At 42.2% G+C, this 22,116-nt stretch overlaps 1 protein-coding gene across 2 annotated transcripts in view; it reads right to left on the bottom strand.

Moving 5' to 3' along the window:
* Nucleotides 1-22,116, bottom strand: part of PLXNB2 (plexin B2) — a 324,582-nt gene that overhangs the window by 79,870 nt on the left and 222,596 nt on the right. For both annotated transcript variants that reach the window (XM_084611348.1, XM_084611347.1), the window contains 4 exons: nt 11,270-12,383; nt 9,612-9,794; nt 8,238-8,360; nt 3,808-3,908 (listed from right to left, as the gene is read on the bottom strand). In XM_084611348.1, the coding sequence (XP_084467474.1) occupies nt 3,808-3,908; nt 8,238-8,360; nt 9,612-9,794; nt 11,270-12,383 (1,521 nt within the window). The remainder of the gene's footprint in view (nt 1-3,807; nt 3,909-8,237; nt 8,361-9,611; nt 9,795-11,269; nt 12,384-22,116) is intronic.

Genomic DNA, 22,116 nt, shown 5'->3' with positions numbered 1-22,116 from the left:
ATTGGATGAGGGTGGGAGGAAGGTCATCCCCAAGCAGACTCATCGTGGGTCCCTCCACCATTGTAGTGAGGAGATGACTTCTGGTGGTATGCTGAGAAGAGTGCATAAATTGATGCATGGGGGAGTAGACTTTTTGTAGCCAGAGCTGGAGGGAGCACAGGTGCAGGAAAGCGAAGGGTATGACGTATGTGCAGGCCACCGCGTGTCCCAAATGAGAAAGACAGATTTTGGCCAGAACTGAAGGGTTGGATGTGACCGGAGGGATTAGTTCTTGCATTTTCTGGAATCCGTTCCGTGGCAGATAAGCTTGGCTGGAAGTCGCATCTGTGCAAGCTCCTATGAACTCCAGGGATTGTGTAGGGCATAAAATCGATTTTTCCATGTTGAAGCTGACCCCGAGGGAGCTGAGGAGTAGAAGCAGCTGTGATGACAATTCCTAGGCCTCTTCCTTGGACTGTGCTGCTATCAGCCAGTCATCTAGATAGGGAAAAATGCGGATTCTCTAATGTCTGAGATGAGCTGCTGCCACCACCAAGAAAACTTTTGTGAACAGTCGTGGGGCAGTGGTAAGTCCAAATGGGAGAACGCTCTATTAAAGATATCGAGGTCTCACCTTGAACCTCAGGAACCTTCTGTGTGTCGGGTGTATATTGATGTGGAAGTAGGCGTCCTGCATATCAAGAGTCGTAAACCACATACCCTTCTCCAGTGAGGGAATGATTGTTGCAAATGTGACCAGGTGGAATCTTGGTTTAGAAGTTGAATGGTTGAGGTGTCATGATTAAATACTAGTCTCCATCCTCCATTCTCTTAGGTTCTAAGACATAACTCAGGTAGAATCCTGTTCCCTGAAAGGGAACTGAGATTAGCTCCACAGCTCCCCTTAGCAAAAGGGTGTTCCATGCATGTGGCCTGAGGTGGAGGGCAAGATGCGGGCATTGCTGTAAACTCTAGGATGCAGCTGCTCCGAATAATATCTAGGACCCACTTGTCCATTTTATTGCTTTCCATGCTGGTAGAAAGAGTCTGAGGCACCCCCGAAGGAGATAGGCAGGGTGTACAGAGAGTGGTGGACAGCTCTCTAAGGACACTCAGAAATACCACTTACGCGACAAATGGGTGCGTTGCATGGATGACTGGGCAGTCGATATAGACAGACGGGGTCTGCGTATCTTAGGGCGTTTTTGAGGAAGCTTGTAGGTGGTGGAGCCCTGACGTGATGTGATTGTGGTTGAGTGGTAGCATTTCCTCTTGGGTGCTGGTGTGTAGATACCCAAAGATCTTAAAGTGGCTCTAGTGTCCATTAGGGAGTGCAGGGTCTCATCTGTCTTCTGATTGAAGAGATGTGATTCATTGAATGAAAGATTCTCTACAATGTTCTGCACTTCCCTAGGGAAGCCAGAGGAGTGTAACCAGGATTCCCCATTGCCCAGACATGGAAAGCTGTGTCTGCAGAGTCCACTGCGGCCAGCAGCATGGACGTGGTGAATAACGTGTCTTCTTGCAAAACTGCCTGGAATTGATTGCGATCTTGTGAGGTAGCTTGTCTGTGAACTCAGCCAATTGCCCACAGTTGTTAAAATCATATTTGTTCATTGGGGCTAAGTAATTTGAAATACGAAATTGGAGCCCTGCCGAAGAGAAGACCTTTCTGCCCATCAGGTCTAGCCTCTTATCCTCTCTATTGGATGGGGTGGAGCGGGGGTGTTTTTGCTGGAATTTTCTGATGCTGCCTGGATGACCCATGAGTTCAATGGAGGATAAGAAAATAGGAAAGCTGACCCTTTGGGGGAGAACATAATACCTCTTCTTAGCCTCTTTCAGGGTGGGTGTACACATAGCTGGGGTGTGTGCTGGCTGGAGGATGGTGTCATTGACTGGTAGGGCCACCCTCGCTGGTATTGAAATGTGCAACATGTCATGCAGCTGGTGTTGACTGTCCTGTACTTTGTCGAGTGGATCCCTAGCACTTTGGCTATTCTCCACAGAAGAACTGTCAATAGTCATCCAGTGGGGAGGAGGGGATTGAAGAGGCGGCCACATCTGGAGAAGATGAGGGATGCCTCTCCGGATCCTCTGGTACCATTGGAGTTGGACTAATCAGTGCATCGTCCAATGCTATATCGGAGTGCCTCCCGACTACGGTTGTGGACGATGGGAAGCAGGCCTGTTCGAAGGGTGAATTTTGGGGCCACAAGCTCCAGTTTGGTCAAGCTGGTTGAACCTGCTGTTGGCTGACCCATAGCCTGTAACCACGGAGCCGGATACCAGCTCTGTGAGTAAGGCAAGATGGAGAACTGCCACGATACCATCAAAACCTTCTGGTAGTCGTGCTTCCAAAACAGAACCAGTGGACTGTGTCGGACATCCATATCATCTGAATCAGAGGAGTTGGAAATGTCTCCAAATGATGGTGCCTTCAGAACCACCAGAAAGGGGGGGTGGGTGGGAACAAGTGGGGAACAAATCACTGCAAGCTGATAATCGGATCAGGGCATGTGGAGCCCACAGCCCTTCTGGTGCAAACAACTCGTGCGGACCCAGAACACTTACGAGTCTCCCAGGGGTCAGTGGTCTGTTCTGCAGGAGGACCTGGCACCAGTAACTGCATCTGTCTGGAGACGGATGGCTCCCTTAGCACTGATGGAGCTGGAGCAGGCAGAGTTGCAGGATCCGTAATCGGTACCGATGGATCCGGTGATCGGCATGGTCGTTTTTCGGTCTTGTGAGTCTTGGAAAGCCTGATTCCTCTGTGGCCGGAACTCACGGATAAGAAGTCCTTCTTAGACTTGGAGGACGATATACTGCCATGCCCATGTGCATGCTTCCTTGGATCACGGCTAGGCCTGGCACGGGGTCCTTCGCACTTGTACCGGTGAAGCCCAATGAAGGTTCCACAATAGGGGAAGCACTCTCCACTTGTTCAGGCCGATGTACCGGGGGGTTCCACGGCCAGGATCCAATGCCGGTCCTAAGGCAAACCCCATGATGTGTTTCCTGAGGTGGAGAGCCCAGTTTTCTTGAGTATGGGCAGAGAAAGAAATGGATGCTATGTGGGATTTCCCCAAGCAGTACAAACAGCGTTGGTGCTCATTGCAGATGGAAAACAAGCAGGGAGCACAGATTTTGAACCCATAAATCTTCTTCGGCATAATCTAGTACCTAAGCCTGGGTACTGGATGGGGTTGGGTGGGAGGGAAGTTTGGCTGGAAACCCCGCCAAATCGGCTTCCCAAGTCCTAAATCTACTACGAAGAAGGAAAAATCTAACAAAAAATACAGAACAAAATAATAAATCTAAACTATGAACAGTACTAAGAGTCTTCTCGTAAAGTTTTGGAAAGTGCATCACAAGGAGATAGAATAGAAGCTCTGACTGGGACCACGCAGCAATGAGAAGGAACTGGAGATGCCGCCAGCCCACCGTGACCTTTATTGCCTTGCGCGAATCCATGAGGCAGTACAGGCACATAACCCTCAGTGGAATACAGTAGAGACCATCACTCAAAGAAGAATACATATTTCTGAATATTAATTTAGTTACCTACATAGATAAGTCAGTCAAGTGTCAGTTCCTATACTCCTGTGATTAGCTGTGAGCTCAGCATACGATGCCTTGCACTATAGAGCAATTCAAAATAAAATTGTGTTTGACTGATTTATATTTTATGGGTATTAGTAGTTCTCTTCCTTGCTGTCTTATTTGCTTGCCTGCTACACCCATGCATATAAGGACTTGGTCTGTGAACAGTGTCAACCCACCCCACACTACACTACACACCACCTGCAAAATATCAACAATACTTACTTCCCCTCCATTACACACCAGCCGCAGTAAGGATCCTGTGCTTGAGTACACAGAGTACAATTTGAGTAACTAGCACATTCCTGGACAGGAAGGCGAAACACCTGGAGAATGAAGATGAAAAGAAACGTAACACAATATGAACAAAGAAAATAAGGACCAATTTAGCTCAACTTCATTTCTGAAGAAAGTATTCCACTTGGTTTCACAATGGCCACATAGAGACATATCAATCACTTCCCTAATCCTTGACTTGTTGACTCTGTGACTGGAGTCCAATTTCACATTTTTTTCTGCTCTATTATATTGCAAGTCTCATCTATTTTCTGTCCAATATAATGTGATATTTTGGACAGTCAACATGTAATCTGCCTTTTGCTGGAAATGAACGCGTCCATCATTTTCCCCAGATTAGGCAGGTGCCTTCTGGAAATCCCCATTACAATGACTACTGTAGGGCACAAACATTAGACACTGCACAAATGGCTTTCCACTTCTTCAAAGAATAGCTGCTCTAGGACAGGCATTTCCACATGTCTAACTTTGAACTGATTGGTGCAAACAGCCATTCCAGTTCCCTTTATGACTAGAATACCCTCCCATTTTAGTTGGTACTACCGCCCAGTGCTTGGAAATACATCCAGAAGTGTTATTTCTATCCAGCAGCAGTTCAGCATGTTCAAAAGCAAGAGAATTTTGGAATGCCCAGAGGTATCTCAGTTCTCTATTCATATCCCTTGTTGCCATACAACAAATTAAAGTGGAAAAATTGAAATAACCAATATGAAATAACCAACTATGAAACAAAGCAGTAGTGGAGAAAATAGCAGCCATGCTACTCATACCCCCCAGCAAACACACTGCCTCTGCTTTTGATTTCCTGTAGTGATGGGTGTAAATAACTTTGTTTTCCTTTGGTTTATGACAAAGTGAGCCAAGGCACAGTCTTGTGTTTTAAATTATGCTTGTGTTTTAAATTATGCTGTTGAAATTGCACAAAAGCTCTTGAAGGAAATAGGACATACTCTTTCTGCTGACCATTGAGATTTACTTCTGAAGACGACAAAAACTTTGGAAATCATAACTCAGTCTTTTTTTTTTCTTTTAGCAACTGGCAGGTAGCTGAAAAATTACTCTAAAAATCCAAAAATATAGTTTTTATTTTGCACATTAGCAGAGACCAAGATATGGGTCAATTAAAAAAAAAAAAAGCCAGTATCTGATAGTTCCCATCTATTGAGATGTGTCCTTGTTCCCATTTTTTCTTTTTCATACTGTTTTTTCATTTAGATTTTTACTTAAATGGAGTTCAGATCTTGGAACACCCTCTTGCTAATTGGTACTATGGTCATGAGTAACATAATATTAAAAGGGATGACACTCTCGCTCTCCCTTATGACAAAGTATTTGTTTCATAATCCTGGCAGGCAGGAACAAGCCCTAAGAGATATTATAGTGTCTCTACAAGTCTGATGTAAACGTAATGGATTAAAAAAAAAGCTGCTCCGTTTAGATTGTGAGATTCAGCTTTAAAAGGCAAACAAGCTAATTTTACAGATTTTCTGACACTTAAAATCAAAGAGATTGGTAAAAGCTAAACAGTGAACAAGGCAAGAATAATGGTATGTAACTGCCACAGGCTGCTGTTTTATTCCCAATATGGGAGCTAGCTACCATGCCAAATTTGGAAGCCTACCACTTCTGTACACTTTGAACAAACCAAAATAGGTATGGCAGGGGTGATGCAGTCTTTTCCAATTTCTCAGTGAAGCTGCAGGGGACTTCTCCTGATCTCTTTATGAGCTCTGGGAATCAGGTGGGAGGGGGCTAGACTTTAAAAAACATTTGCACCAAACCACCCACTGCTTATTTACACAACAGAAGAAAACACTGAACAGATGGGAGGAAGAATTGAATCAGGAAAGCAGGAAACTCTTTCACTCTCTGACTTTAATCTCTTTTTGCTTCTTTACCATCTTTCCGCCAGTTCTAATGTTTTACATTTGATACACCAAAATATCTCCCAGCACAACACTACCTCGTATGTCTGCCTTCACTCTGCTATAATGTCCCTGCTGTGGTAACCACATAGGACCCAGCACTTGGTCTCTGAGTGACAAGGTTCATTGCATCTGACAGTTACCGTTTATCACTGAATACCTGTATCAGCACAGGGATAGAGTCCTTAAGTTGTTTACTGTAGTTTAAATTGGTCTTAAATTTTCAACTCTGCACTAGATTCTCTGACATATCAACAACCCCATATTCACATGGTACACTAGAACAGAAGTACAATTTTCAACATTTGTTTCCCCTCCCTTCAATTATGCTGTTTTATTTCTTCGCGCTATTAAGACTTTTAGTCTCCGTCAAGTTATGTAGTTACTAAAAGTAGGTGAAAGGATTTGACTGTTCATTGCAATTAATGGAGTTACATTGCTTCCATCTTCCACATTTATACAGCACCCACTGTTAAATAATAATAGTATCTAAGCAGAATACATATTTTATAGAAGAAAACTAAGGCTAGGTCTATCCTGCGACAACCAGTGTGCAATTTGCAGCTGTGTAGATGTACCCACACTAGCTGTAATCTAGTTAGTTTATTAAAAATAGCAGTGAGGCAATATGGGCTGTGAATGGTGATGGGGGCTGTACAAGCCTGCCTGGCTCCCTGGCTATGCTATCGTCTTGCTAGACTACACTGAAGCTGGTACCACCGCATGCTCACTATTTTTAGTGAGATAGTTAGAAAAAAGCTAAAATGAGCTCCGAATTACAGCGTCCGTTGGAGTATAGACAGACAGCATTCAGAATTTGTAGTCTACACTACAATGGAATCTTCTGATCTGTTGAAATTGAAATGTCCTGCAGAGACAGTGTAATAGAGTTTTTGACAGAGTTTCTCCAGAAACCAGGCAGGGACCTGACAGAACCTAGCCTACCATGCAGCGTTTGAAACCTGGTTGTTTTCCTGCTTCCTTGCCTGCCTGGCTACTCCACAGCCCTCCTGGACGGCTGCTAGGGATGCCAGGGCTTTCCAGTTTCATGGTTCTGGGCGGCCTGCCCCAGAGCCTGGGCACCTTTCCCTTTCACAAAGAAGTTTGAAATTTTACGGGTGTGTTTTGAATCAGAATGGAACCAGATTTTGAAATATTGCAATCTTCTGAAAAACAACTACCTTTGTAGTATCTAGTCTACACAATATGTACTTTATCATTCACTGAACTGATTCATTTCCCCCTCTGGCATCTCATGTTAAAGTCCTTATCTTGAGAATAATATCTCCACAGACACTCCCCCTCGCCCCTCCTCACCACTGTAGTCCTTTTGTCACCCATCCAGTGTCCATCCTTCCCCGTAGCATTGGTGGCACTCCACTCCACCTCAGCCTTCTGCCCATCATTAGTACCTCTGGCACATTCCTCACCTCCCACTCTCCCAGTGATTCTGTTGATGTTAGTGACTGGCAAAAGTGGCTTCCCCTGCCTATACAGGTGGGCTTGGTAAACCAACATCTGTTGCTCCTAGGCTGGCTGCTCCAGCAACCACCAAGAGAAGTGGGGGGGAAAGGGGACGCAGGTAGTAGCCAGGTGCTACGAAGGAACTGCCAGAGATTTGGCATCCCTTCCTGTCCCCTACTGGTTCTCCGTTCTCTCTTATGGAGCGCCACCAGCCAGACAAGAGGGGGGGAATCCCTTAGCTTAGAACTGACTGTTCCTACTATAATAGAGGCAGGTCCTCCATTGCTGACTGGATTCCTTGTGCCCCAAGCAGTACAGGGACTCCTGGAACACAGTATTTGCCACCCTCAACTGTTCGAAAAACATGCATCTGGCCCCTAAAAATAATTTTAAAAAAATAATAATCTGGGTGTTTTTAATTTACTGTTTTGTTTTTCAGCCTTTAGGGTGCCCTTGCTTCACATTTTCAAGCTTTTCTCTGTACCTTGAGGACCAGAAACTTTTTTTTTTTTTTAAACGAAAGCTAATATTCTCACATTCTCTTTTGACGCCAGCAGTTGGGACTTTTAGACCAAATATCCCGAGACTCGCCATTAAAATCATGAGAACTGTCAACACCAGGAATTTGATTTACACCCACTGTCCTTGGTTTTACAGTCACCCACTTTCCACTTGCCCAGCTGGCATGAATGCACAGTAAAGAGGAGCTGAAGCAGGCAAAGGAAGGAGCAGACAGTAGCCACCTTCTCTCTGCTCTGCCTTACGCCCTGAAACACATTTTTTATTTGTTGACTACTAACTGAGCTCTCATTAGCTGTAAAGGCATGTATATAGACATAAATGGAGAGGTAGCTGAAATCATACCAAATGTGAAGGCTCATGAGAATAATTGTGACTTATAAGAATCTTTTCAGATATAGTTGCACACCTCAAGTTTTATAGACCTTTCCAAAAAGCAAGATACTGTACCTTGGTTGTAGTCATCACGTACAGGTTCTCTTGGCTAGCATCAAGGACAAGGTCATTCTTTACAGGTTTGTCCATTTCAATGGGAACAGAGCTGTATTCATTTGCAGGAATCATCAGGAACACCTATTCAATAAAAGACAGGTGCTTTATGCTGCTACTTTATTATTTCAATTTACTTTGAATGAAAATCCTGTGTTTACTTGAGTCTCTCAAATTTTTGTGTTTGGGGAAAACATTCTAATTTAACGAAACCTACTTCAAAAGCAGTAAACAGATCACGAGGCATGAAAAGAAACCTCCCTTCATTCTATGTATTTCATGTTTGTATTGATTTTTTAACCAACTTATCTTACTTAGACCAGTCAACAGAGTCTCTACTTCATGCCTTCGTGCCTGAAACACGTCCATGTTGGTTATTTACTATTATCCAATGAGGTTTGCTCCAAATTTCAAACTATATGAGATATGTGGTTATTGTTAACATACAAGCAAAACCATTTTGGGTGGCTTCCTAAGTTAAGATGATCCATAACACTATATGAATGAAGGGTCACCCCTCCCCCAAAACCCAACAACCTATAGTCACAATTTACAAGAGCCTTGTCTATAGCCCTCATATTGCCTTTCAGGTTTCTATAGTCACTGGAGGGCCAGATTGTTATAGGATGAGAATGGAGAATTACAACCATAAGAACTGTTCTTAAAGTAACTGGCCTTGAATGGAGAGAAGACTAAAGATCTTTTCTGTGCTCACCATACAAAGTGCTAATTAAATATATATGGTAGGCACACTATTTATTGCTCTTACTAATGCCTTATGAATGAATGCAGTCTGAAATAGCCAAAACCTGATGACCTTCCTGGGCATGCTGCAAAAGCCATGTATTTGGCAGGACTTTGGGGGAAAGCTGAAGGTGTATATATACGGGATGGTAGGAAGAATTAAAAGGGATATTTTCCTGCTTTGATTTATTGGCAGGACTAGTTCATTGTGTGTGTGTGTGTGTGTGTGTGTGTGTGTGTGCGCGCGCGCGCTCTGCAGGGAGATTATAATTTGCAATTGTTTAATTGTTAGAGTGCCTAGTACTGTTTGTGTTTTCTAGGAGTTATTTTTTCTTCTTTTTTCCACTATTTTAAATGATGTCGTGTGTGCGGTACTAAATACAACAGCACATTGGAGGAGCTGGAGAACTAATTCAGAAATAGCCTATGTACTCCTCTTTAAAATTAAGAATGGGAAGAGCAGAAAGAATCTACACCTGAAATTCTGCTTTACCTTTTAAAAAGCTAATTGTCTTTAATAGGAACCATGCTACTGCCACAACTTGAAAGATTTTAAACATGTTCCAGGTTTTTAAAAGTCGGAAACATTACCTTAAGAATTCTACCATCCGAGGTTCCTAAAAATGCCACCATATGCCCATTTTCCACTGTCACAGTAACTGCTGTTAGATTCATCCCCTTTTTCTGTAACAGCGGCTCCACAAAAATGCCATTTTTGCTTCCCAAAGGGTATGGTAAGTGTTCAGAACCACAAGGGAAACTTTTGCTTGCACCCTAAGAATGAATTGAGATTTAGAATGATGTTAAATATTCAAATCAGTAACTCCTAACTCAGAGCACAATGCAACACTATTATCACAATATAACCGTATACAAGGATGATTTAAAAAGATACAGAAACAGCTACAATTCTCAACTAAAGGACATGGAAGGACAGGAAGAAAAGCAGAAGCATGGCTCTTCTCCTTAGGATAACAGCAAAGTAGATCATTAATTACAACTGCTCCAATACATACCACTTTGTAGGAGCTGTTTCAGATTGAAAAAACAAAAATACCCACCATTTAAAAATGTGACTGACCTGCTCACACTATAAAATGGTATATTTAAACAGATTTTGGTTTGTCAAGTTAGTGCTGTTGGCAGAAGAGGTATAGTATAGGCAGCTGCTGTGCAAGCTTCCCCACATCATCCTGCCAATGCACTTTAACCCTGACCTGGAGAGACTACCCTCTAGAAGAGGGATTTTTTTTCTCTATGACCGTTCAAACATTAGCCTTCCTACTGAATCTGGTATCACAAGGTTGCCAGCTAATGACCTTTTGATCTTTAATCCACACCTTCCCCTCCTTACGTGATGCCAAGACCCGGTCACCATGCAGAATTCCTAAATTTCATTGTCATTCTCACAAGTCCAGACACCACAGTAATCAATACCTCACTCAGTAGATCTTTTTGGCTTCCTAGGCAAACAAAGCCGGGAGTGTTGCAGAGGCAACACCCTAAACCTCGGAGCAGGGGGAGGGGAGGAAAGGAATATTTTGGCTAGCAAGGCTGAAGGCTCTCCAGACAGTGAAGCAGTATTATTGACAGGCTCTGAAAGTAAAGGGTGACCACCATTATATGGAAGTATTTTAGGCCAAAACATGGTGGTCATGGCCTGGGGAGAAAAAAATATGCAGACCTCCTTATGCTCAAAAATTAGAGTCCAGTTGAAAAACAACAGTAAAAATGCTAGAGCACCCACCCCCCCAAAAAAACAGTCTCAAGGTTTTTAAATAGCATTTGAAAATTCATAGATTCATGGATTTTAAGGCCAGATAGCATCACTATGATCATCTATAGCCTGATCTCATGCATTACACCGGCTATGGAATTTCACCCAATAATTTCTACATCAGAGGGAACACTTTCCTACTGCATAAAATAACTTTGTTGAGCGCAATAGCTTGTGACTGAATTAGAATGGACCTTTCAGGAAAACATCCAACATCAGTTTAAAGGCTCCAAGTGATAATGGCTTTACCATTTCTCTTTGGTGAGAACGTCTAATTAATCTCTTTAAAAATTGCATCTCATTTCCAATCTGATTTTAATCAAACTTCAACTTCCAGTCCCGTGATCCGATTATGCCTTTGCCCGATATAGCAAACAGCTACCTAGTATCAGATGCTTTATTAGATTTACTAGTATTTTATTTCCCATCACAGAAAGTCTTAAACAGAGCCTACAGTTGAGGTTCACCTTACCTCTGGAATTAATCCACATGCAGCTTCTGATAAAAAAGGTTTATAAAACATGTTTTGAGTAGGTTTATTAGTGTAGCATTCCTCCCGATATTCTTCCATCTTTTCATTGAGCTGTCTCAAGGAAAACATACACATGGCTGATTTGAGAGAGCCATTGTCTTTGTTGAATTTGCTAAAGAGTGCAAGAAGCACTTTGTCACCTGATGGGACACTACTGTTCTCCTGTCCCGGTTGGGCCATGCTCTCAGCCAACTTTTCTCCTGGGGTTGTGACATAGACAGAATGACAGTGATCATAAGTGCCATCATCATCTCGACAGCCTAAGTCCATTTCAAAATAAGAATAGTAGTGAGCATCACCTTTGCACAGACGTGCAATTAGTGTTCGGTTATTAAGGGGCTGTTTCTCCTGCTGATTAAAGATAAAATAAACATATTTATCATCTTCAAAGACTGCCACAAACTGCTGTGTGTTTGAGGAGTGATATACTGACTTAATAGCTGTAGAGTCTGTATAGGTTTCAAAAATGTCTTTCCCATCCTCAGTGTAAAGCTGCCTAGTACTAATTATTATCCCATTATCATTTGGTCCATTCCCTTTTCCAACAAACAGCAGTCGTTTTTTGTCCAGGGAGGTGATTAGTCCCACAGTTGACACAGTCTCATCGTTGCTTGCCACAAAGGACTTTTCCCCACTGCTATCAACATAATAGGTTATATTTTCAATGTTCTCCAGCTCCCTGATAGCACAGATTCCCTTAAAAAGGCTCCCACATACAATAATTTTTCTCTCTAGTTTATCCAGCAAAAGTAACTTGTTGAAATTGTCAGTCATTGTTGCTGAACTGCACTGAGATTCAATGGGAGGGGTGCACTTTTTGTTATCCATTTTTGGACCAGTTTCTACAGACATCTGTTTCTTCAGGTCTTTTGTAAGTTGATGCAGGTAATTTACTGCTCCTAAATAGACAGTCCCCGTATCATCATTCACTGTAAGGTGGTTTAACTCTGTGGGACTTTCAAAATGCAGTTTCTTAACCTTGAATCCACAGCTGACACAAAAACAGCTCAAAATGCTTAATGTCCAGATCCATAAAGCCATTTCTATGTAATACCTAAAAGGGAAAGAGAGAAAATGTAAAACAAGAGGAAAATAAAGTTTAACCTAACTTTAGTAACCTTAGCTTTAAAAATATTGATGTATAACCAAATAAACTCTGGGGTTTTCTGAAGTGTCTGAAATGAGGTCAATTGTCTTGTGGGAAAGTGTGATGGTGAGTTTGAATACGGCCACATGACTGGTTATCCAAAGACTATCAATGAAGCCAGGATATGTGGTTGGGTGGGAGGAAGGAGAAGTGACACTGCTTTGGAAGGTTTTATGTTTTCTAAGTCCTTTTACTGGGCTTGTGAACATAAGACAGGAGATTCAGATGGATGCTGTCTGGTGTGGAATTTAATTTAGATCAAAATCTAAACAAATACAAAACTTAAGAATTCAGTGTTATTAAACAGCAGAATTATGAGAGCTTTCTGAAAGTTTAAGTGCCAGCTAAAAATCATATGGCAACTTCTCTGAAAGTATAAAAAAGGATCAAACTTTTTACATATCCAGTAACTCTAAATGCAGTATAACACAAAGGATTTAATGTTTTCCATTACATATTAGCAATGATTCTTCTAGCTGAAATGTTAACACTGAAAGCTACTAGATTTTATTGTTTCTGTGAGGCCCTTCCAGACATTTGTTAGTTGAGGAGCAGGTGAGTTGGAGAAGGAAAGGAAAGAGAACTGGAATACCTACATTAATCCAAAGAGCAACAATCTCTGTCATGCCAGGAAATCCTTCTAATGGATTAAAAGTTATAGCAATCATGCTAAATTGCTTGGGAAAAAAACGAATCCATTAGCTTCATTACTTTTCAGTAAAGTAGATTGGTGTTTCAGCATACAGAAATTAGATCCGATGCATCCGATGAAGTGAGCTGTAGCTCACGAAAGCTTATGCTCAGATAAATTTGTTAGTCTCTGAAGTGCCACAAGTACTCCTTTTCTTTTTGCGAATACAGATTAACACGGCTGCTACTCTAAAACCAGACATTAGATAGCTTCCTGTTAAGTAGTTTGTGAGCCCTCTAGTGGTGTGCACTGTGTTCTAGGTTCTAGAAACCATCCAGACTTCTGGTATCTAAATAGTTAAGCTTTGCTTGTTTGTAAACAGTGAACACAGTTATTTGGGACCCAATTCTGCCCATGTGATATTTTCATATTATTACCGTGGTCAAAGAGCCAAAGATGCAACAAGTATGTATCTCTTTTCAGAACTAGGCTTTCAAGAGCTAGTTTTATTCATTCCTAACTGCATGAAAAGCAAATGTCCTGTAGATACATCCAGCTTATCTTCCAAACATCCAGCTTATCTTCCAATCACTTTGAGAACTAGATATTTGTTACAGCAGTTCCTAGGGTGCAGTGCTCCTGGAAGCCAAAAGCCAAGCCACCTTTCTTACAATGGCCTGCCGGGGGAGGGAACGTCTGAGGGTTGTGTGTGTCTTTTTTTTAGCCCCTCTTACTCTCTCTCTCTCCCCCTTTCCCCAGTCCACCTGCTTGCAACCCTGCTCTTGCAACCCACTCCTGCCGTAACAATGACTTTGGAACCAGCTGTTTGTATGCGCACTGGAACCTAGCCATCAGCCTGTCTGTCTGCTCAATGAATTCAAGCACACTACAGCTACAATGGAGCCTGAGGTGTTTCAGGGCCAGCCTATACTTCATTGCTTATCACAGCACACAAATTCAGCGGGAGAGCAGAATGACAGATCACACTAAGGCAGTGTTGAAGTTCAGCACAGAGGCAGAAGGGGATATGGATATGTTACAGCAGGTAGGGAGGGACGGGGAAGTATTTTGGGACCCACAGAAGGTTAATCATGGAGAATCGCTCTGGGTGACTTTGCCGCCAATCTACATACAAGATGCCATCAACACAAAAAAATCTGGTTTTAATTCACACCTCTATTTATTAAAGTGCCAGTCTGTATGTGATTTTTATTTTGATTTAGCTTAAATGGCTTTAAAAAGGGTGAAAAAAAGTAATTTAAGGAATTCTTAATCCAAAATGAGAGATTGTCCAGACACAGTCTTGTACCAAAACAACAAAGCATGAATTAAAAACCGATGTAGGTAGTTGGTGACAGTTTGCATAGACAAGTCCTTAGTGCTCATATGTCAGCCCCTGCCCCCACCCCCTCTTGTTTAGCAGAGAGAGCAGAAAGCCAAACACAAGGAGGATATGTAAATCTGGAAGGGATGTATGGGGGACAGTGGCAGAACAAATGGAAGCGTGAGGGCAGTATTGTGAACCTCAAGTACTCCGAAATCAAGAATCAGGCCCCAGAAAGTCATAAGTGTCTTTAAAATCATGAGATTTTAAAAAGTATATATCTGAATTCTTATATTTGCCTGCTTCTTTGCAAGCCCTTAGTGCTTACATTTTCAATCTTTTCTTCACAATCATGAGGGCAAAACACTAAAAATGAGATCTGACATTTCTCACATAAATTAATGTCTCCAGAATGACGGGTTTCAGAGTAGCAGCCGTGTTAGTCTGTATTCGCAAAAAGAAAAGGAGTACTAGTGGCACCTTAGAGACTAACCAATTTATTTGAGCATAAGCTTTCGTGAGCTACAGCATCCGATGAAGTGAGCTATAGCTCTCGAAAGCTTATACTCAAATAAATCGGTTAGTCTCTAAGGTGCCACTAGTACTCCTTTTCTTTTTGTGTCTCCAGAATAGAGCTTTAAGGAAAACTACAAAATATTGTGATACTAACAAAAAATAGTAAGAGTTGGCAACTTTGTGTGGGTTGCGTGGGTGAAGAGAAAAAGGGCATGATGAAACCATGAAGTGGAATCTAACTTCAGATCTTGCTTGTTGGCCAATAACAAATCATTACCCCTATACTCATTAAGGGACTGATCCAAAACCCTTTGACTTCACTGAGCTTTCGATCAGGACTTTCATGTATTTAATGGAAGCCACTGTACTTGTAGGAGTGTCAACTGGTGTGCAGAACAGGCCTTAACTTTTAAATTTTCCTGTGATTACTGATATGTGTCACAGTCTTAACACTCAACTTTGTTTCTTTAAATAAAATATCAAATTTGAATAGTATATAATTTGTCTTACCTACGTAAATTGCTTTTAGAATTCTCTTGAAACTTCTACTATTTGTGTTTTCAGAAGCTAATTGCATTTGAACTTTTAAATAGAGCAGCTGATTGATTAAAATTATATTAATGCCCTAAACTAGTGTGTGCTTTTACCTATGACACTCAGGCTGGCTTCCCAAACATGGAACATTTTGCAGACTTCCAAAAGTTACGTTATGGTGGTGGGGAAAGAAAAGCATGCATGCCCAGATATGTAGCTATAAGGGGGGGAAAAAATCACATGCAGACAGAAATCTGGCAGACAAATATGCATCCGATGAAGTGAGCCGTAGCTCATGAAAGCTTATGCTCAAATAAATTGGTTAGTCTCTAAGATGCCACAAGTCCTCCTTTTCTTTTTGCAAATACAGACTAACACGGCTGTTACTCTGAAATATGAAACAGTAACTCTTCCTTTGAAAGTTAATTGGGTGACTGTCTAGTGCCTGCCTGATGGAGAAAGGACTTTGAAAACTATAAGGGATCTCAAGTCAAATCTGAAACATCTAGGCTATGATAAGAAATCGGTCACCAGAAAAAGAGAAATAATTTAAAACAAAAAGTAATCTAACAGTGGAATGTCTTGTGGGAGGGTGCAAGCCACATAAAGTGCGAAAGCAGAGTAAGGAACTGAAAAAAAGAACCAGATCCCTGTGCCAAAACAGAAGTTAAAGTTGGCAGCAATAGCAAACTCTATGGTGGGAGGTGAAAGGAAATTGCCTGAATCGTTATTTGCACTGAAGAGCAGAACCTAAAAGTCAACATCCAGGCTGCAGAAACCTTTCAAGCTGGGAGGGAAGAACTCTCCCCGAGACAGTAAACTGTTTACTGTGCCCAAGACTCACATTGGCATTTTGAATAATCCACTAATTCTAATCTCTCTTTATATTCTCTGTATTTTCATGGCTCTAGGCATCGACAAGGATGTAGTGGGGAGGACTGCTTTCCTTATGTAGAATGATTGTCTTCTTTAGACCTAGTTTAGTTCAAAATAATAAAAAAGGCCAGAACGAAAGAGACTAACCCCAATCCTATTTTCCAAAGTTCCCGTCATGGGCCAAACCAAGGAGCTAACTAAACGAGACAGCAGGAGAGGCAGTGTCAGCTTGCCTCTTGATAACAGGGTGACCTCATATCCCAGAACCATCAGGAAACGGCCCAGAATTATACCGCATTCCTGAGGAATGCAGACTTTGATGCATGCCACAAAGTGTAATGAAACCCTGTGCTCCTCTACAGCTCTATTACCCTCTCTCCAGACGTCGGAACAGCTCTGTTCTATCTTATTTGGAGAAGACTCCTCTCCCCTCATGTCCCCTCTCCCCTCATGTCCCCACCATTCCCCAGGAATTTAGTGTTCCGATACAAACAAGCCGTCTTCCCTCCCACATTTTAGTGATGGAACAGCACAAGCCATAGCATGTCATCCACTTTAAAATATGGTGACCTTGTTTGTGCCATCTTCTTATCTGCAATGAGCTAGAGAACCAGGCTTACTCTGCTATAAATTATAGCTAAAATAATAATCATATCTAATTCTATATCTAGCATGTAAGGACAAATCTTAGGACACAGTGAATACAGATAAACTCAGACTCATTTGTTCATTCCTCTCCCACTGGAAAGGCAATGTATATAAAATGATATTGCCCCTCAAGCTTAGCAACAGGAGCCAAGATGTGACTTTATTTACTGGATATCCCTTAAGGAAAACTGCAGCAATTTCTTATGCCAGTCTAGGGTAAATTCTGCCCTCAGTTAACACCCACATAAATCCAAAGTTACTTAGGTTCCACACAAAATTTGGCATTCTTGCACTTCTAATTGTTGAAAATTATTTACAATCCGAAATGAAGAAGCATGAAGTTGAAGTTATCATCAGATCATTAAGATTAAATGAATGAGTCGCACAGCAAGTTTTCTACATGAATAATTTCTGTGGTATCCATGTTCTGGCCTTTGTACAAAGCCATCTAGAAAGTTTTTATGGATTAGGGGGAGAGGGGGAGAGAAGGTGCTAACCTACAAGGTGCTATAGGCTCAAACTGTGTATAGATTTCCCACAAGTTCAGAAGAAGGGTAATTCGGACACTGTAGCTAGTCACGCTTCCTTAGAAAGCTAAACAGTTATGTTTTTGGATTTTCACAGAACATTTTTCACAGTAACTTCCAAGAAAAAACAAAACAAAACACAACATAAAAACAACAACAGGGAATTTCATCCAGTTTCCCACAGCTCTGGCAACTACTCCAAGCAGTACTCTCATACACAACGGCACCAGTAAGATACAAGACAGTGTTAATTACCAGTCACAATGAATCCCCTGCTTAAAAAGTATTTGGCTGTCTGAACATAAAGAGATTAAAGTGTCCTTAAGACTTTGTCATCCAGGCTTTACAGCAGCAGTGTGAGGGGATTGGTGCACATGACTTATGAGAAAAGGCTGAGGGAACTGGGCTTATTTAGTCTGCAGAAGAGAAGAGTGAGGGGGGATTTGATAGCAGCCTTCAACTACCTGAAGGGGGGTTCCAAAGAGGATGGAGCTCTGCTGTTCTCAGTGGTGGCAGATGACAGAACAAGGCATAATGGTCTCAAGTTGCAGTGGTGGAGGTCTAGGTTGGATATTAGGAAACATTATTTCACTAGGGTGGTGAAGCACTGGAATGCATTACCTAGGAAGGTGGTGGAATCTCCATCCTTAGAGGTTTTTAAGGCCTGGCTTGACAAAGCCCTGGCTGGGATGATTTAGGTGGGGTTGGTCCTGCTTTTAGCAGGTGGTTGGACTAGATGACCTCCTGAGGTCTCTTCCAACCCTAATTGTCTATGATTCTATGACACACTTGCATTTGAGACTCCACAGATTGCAGCTGATAGGAGCAGAAGCAGCCAAAGCAGGGACTGCTACACTGGTGGGAGAGAGGGAGGGAGGCAAAACAGAGCTCAGCTGGGGCCCCCATTCCCCCCAGCAACCCCATGGACCCAGAATGGTGCTGGGGACAACTCCTCGCCCCGTCTTGGAGCACTATGACCCAGATAGCATTCAGGGAAACTTTAACAGAGGAACCAGCCAGAGACTTCAACTGGTAGGGGCACAAGCAGCCAAAGCAAGGACCTTTGGACATTCAGAGAACTTTCTACAGTTTTGACTGGACTATCTCTGCTCTGTACTGATTGGCTGCTTGCGCCGAGCCCTCTCCTTCAGTCTCCTCACCTCAGTTTCACTCCACACCTTCCCCTCCCCACTCTTCATTTAGCTTATCCCAATCTCCAGAGTAACCCCTCCCCACCAAAAGGCAACAAGCATGCTGTCTGCTGCCATCACATTGTTCACTCTGCTTGTGTGTTGTATATCCTTTCCCCAGACTGTGTCAGTCTCATCTATTTAGATTGCAAGCTCTTTGAGGCAGGAACTACCTCATATCCTGGCTGGCCATGAGGCATTATTGTAATAAACAGGATAAATTAATTTATTATTTATTATTATTAAGCAGTAATTACATGATCCTGCAAGAAGTTCTGTAGGGGCTTGTAAAGCCCAACTGAAGTCAACAAGAGTTTCGTGTGAGCTAAAAGGTGTGAGTAGAGCAGTTTGCAGGATCAGAGCCCACATGACTAATCACATCATTACCTTAAAGCTGATGAATGTATTTTTACATTAGACTGGCCCAAATCAAAATCCTGCATCTAAACACACCGGAGCTCCAGAGTATTTAAAATTCTAATCCAGATCCAAATTCTGACTTGGGCCAATAAAGGGGCAGAGGGAATTCTTATTTTTATAGCAATCAGCTAATTAGACACAGGCAACATACCCATGGTTAAATATTTTGTACTCTGATTAAAGAATTTCCACTGGCATGTTTTCTTTGCAACTGTGATGCTGGAAGACCAGGTGCCAGCACGTGCCAAAGACCCGGGACCTCAATGAACAGTGACAAATGCATAACTGTAAACCAGCCTGGCTTATCTGTGGGTTAGTATATTTAAAATACATATCAGTGCTATAACAATGTTTAGATTTTTGTCTTTATGGAATGCCTGCAGGATGCTACATGTACTAACCCTACTTACATCTGTATCCCATGTATATTGAGTGTTTGCATTGTAATCCTCTGTAATTGTGTAATTCAAAAAGAAAAAAGAAAAGGAGTACTTGTGGCACCTTAGGGACTAACCAATTTAATGGAGCATAAGCTTTCGTGAGCTACAGCTCACTTCATCGATGCATCCGATGAAGTGAGCTGTAGCTCACGAAAGCTTATGCTCAAATAAATTGGTTAGTCTCTAAGGTGCCACAAGTACTCCTTTTCTTTTTGCAAATACAGTCTAACACAGCTGTTACTCTGAAACCTGTCAAAAAGAAAAGGAGTACTAGCGGCACCTTAGAGACTAACCAATTTATTTGAGCATAAGCTTTCGTGAGCTACAGCTCCCTTCATCGGATGCATTCAGTGGAAAATACAGTGAGGAGATTTATATACACACAGAACATGAAAAAAATGGGAGTTATCATACACACTGTAAGGAGAGTGATCACTTAAGATGAGCTATTACCAGCAGGAGAGCCGAGGGGATGGGGAGAAAACCTTTTGTAGTGATAATCAAGGTGGGCCATTTCCAGCAGTTAACAGGAACCTATGAGGAGCAGTGGGGGGTGGGGGAAATAAACATGGGGAAATAGTTTTACTTTGTGTAATGACCCATCCACTCCCAGTTTCTATTCAAGCCTAAGTTAATTGTATCCAGTTTGCAAATTACTTCCAATTCAGCAGTCTCTCGTTGGAGTGTTTTTGAAGTCTTTTTGTTCTAACATTGCGACTTTTAGGTCTGAAATCGAGTGACCAGAGAGATTGAAGTGTTCTCCGACTGGTTTATGAATGTTATAATTCTTGACATCTGATTTGTGTCCATTTATTCTTTTACGTACAGACTGTCCAGTTTGACCAATGTACATGGCAGAGAGGCATTGCTGGCACATGATGGCATATATCACATTGGTAGATGTGCAGGTGAACGAGCCTCTGATAGTGTGGCTGATGTGATTAGGCCCTATGATGGTGTCCTCTGAATAGCTATGTGGACACAGTTGGCAACGGGCTTTGTTGCAAGGAGAGGTTCCTGGGTTAGTGGTTCTGTTATGTGGTTGCTGGTGAGTATTTGCATCAGGATGGGGGGCTGTCTGTAGGCAAGGACTAGCCTGTCTCCCAAGATTTGTGAGAGTGATGGGTCGTCCTTCAGGATAGGTTGTAGATCCTTGGGGATGCGTTGGAGAGGTTTTAGTTGGGGGCTGAAGGTGACGGCTAGTGACGTTCTGTTATTATCTTTGTTGGGCCTGTCCTGTAGTAGGTGACTTCTGGGTACTCTTCTGGCTCTGTCAATTTGTTTCTTCACTTCAGCAGGTGGGTACTGTAGTTGTAAGAACGCTTGATAGAGATCTTGTAGGTGTTTGTCTCTGTCTGAGGGGTTGGAGCAAATGCGGTTTTATTGTAGAGCTTTGCTGTAGCCGATGGATCGTGTGGTGTGGTCTGGGTGAAAGTTGGAGGCATATAAGTAGGAATAGCAGTCAGGAGGGTGGTGTTTATGTAACCATCACTTATTAGCACCGTAGTGTCCAGGAAGTGGATCTCTTGTGTGGACTGGAGAGTACCAGAAGAGTACCCAGAAGTCACCTACTACAGGACAGGCCCAACAAAGATAATAACAGAACGCCACTAGTCATCACCTTCAGCCCCCAACTAAAACCCCAACTAAAAACAGACGTTCCTGTTAACTGCTGGAAATGGCCCACCTTGATTATCACTACAAAAGGTTTTCTCCCCCTCCCCCCGGCTCTCCTGCTGGTAATAGCTCATCTTAAGTGATCACTCTCCTTACAGTATGTATGATAACACCCATTTTTTTCATGTTCTGTGTGTATATAAATCTCCTCACTGTATTTTCCACTGAATGCATCCGATGAAGTTAGCTGTAGCTCACGAAAGCTTATGCTCAAATAAATTGGTTAGTCTCTAAGGTGCCACTAGTACTCCTTTTCTTTTTGCAAATACAGACTAACACGGCTGCTACTCTGAAACCTGTGTAACTCAGTAGTTCTCAACCTTTCCAGATGACTGTACCCCTTTCAGGAGTGATTTGTCTTGCGTACTCCAAATGTCACCCCACTTTAAAACTATTTGCTTACAAGATCAGACATAAAAATACAAATATGTCACAGCATGCTATTACTGAAAAATTGCTTACTTTCTAATTTTTACCATATACTTATAAAATAAATTGATTGGAATATAAATATTGTACTTACATTTCAGTGTACAGTATATAGAGCAGTATAAATGTCATTGTCTGTATGAAATTTTCGTTTGTACTGACTTCTTTGTAGTGCTTATGTAGCTTGCTGTAAAACTAGGCAAATATCTTGATGAGTTGATGTACTCCCTGGAAGACCTCTGTGTACTCCCAGGGGTATGCATACCCCTGGTTGAGAACCACTGGTGTAACTCACCACCCAGGAAAAGAACCATTAATTGAGGCAAAGTACTCATCCTGCACACAAGGTGGCCCATGGAAGGCAAATGAGTCATTGTATAGCATCAAAGGACAGAGACCTTGTTGACTGCATTCCTCACTCACTCCAG

Source organism: Lepidochelys olivacea (assembly GCF_965140295.1).
Source record: "Lepidochelys olivacea isolate rLepOli2 genome assembly, chromosome: 1".
Classification (NCBI taxonomy): Eukaryota; Metazoa; Chordata; order Testudines; family Cheloniidae; genus Lepidochelys; species Lepidochelys olivacea.
Note: the sequence above shows the minus strand (reverse complement) of the source record. Positions and strands in the feature narration are given on the sequence as shown.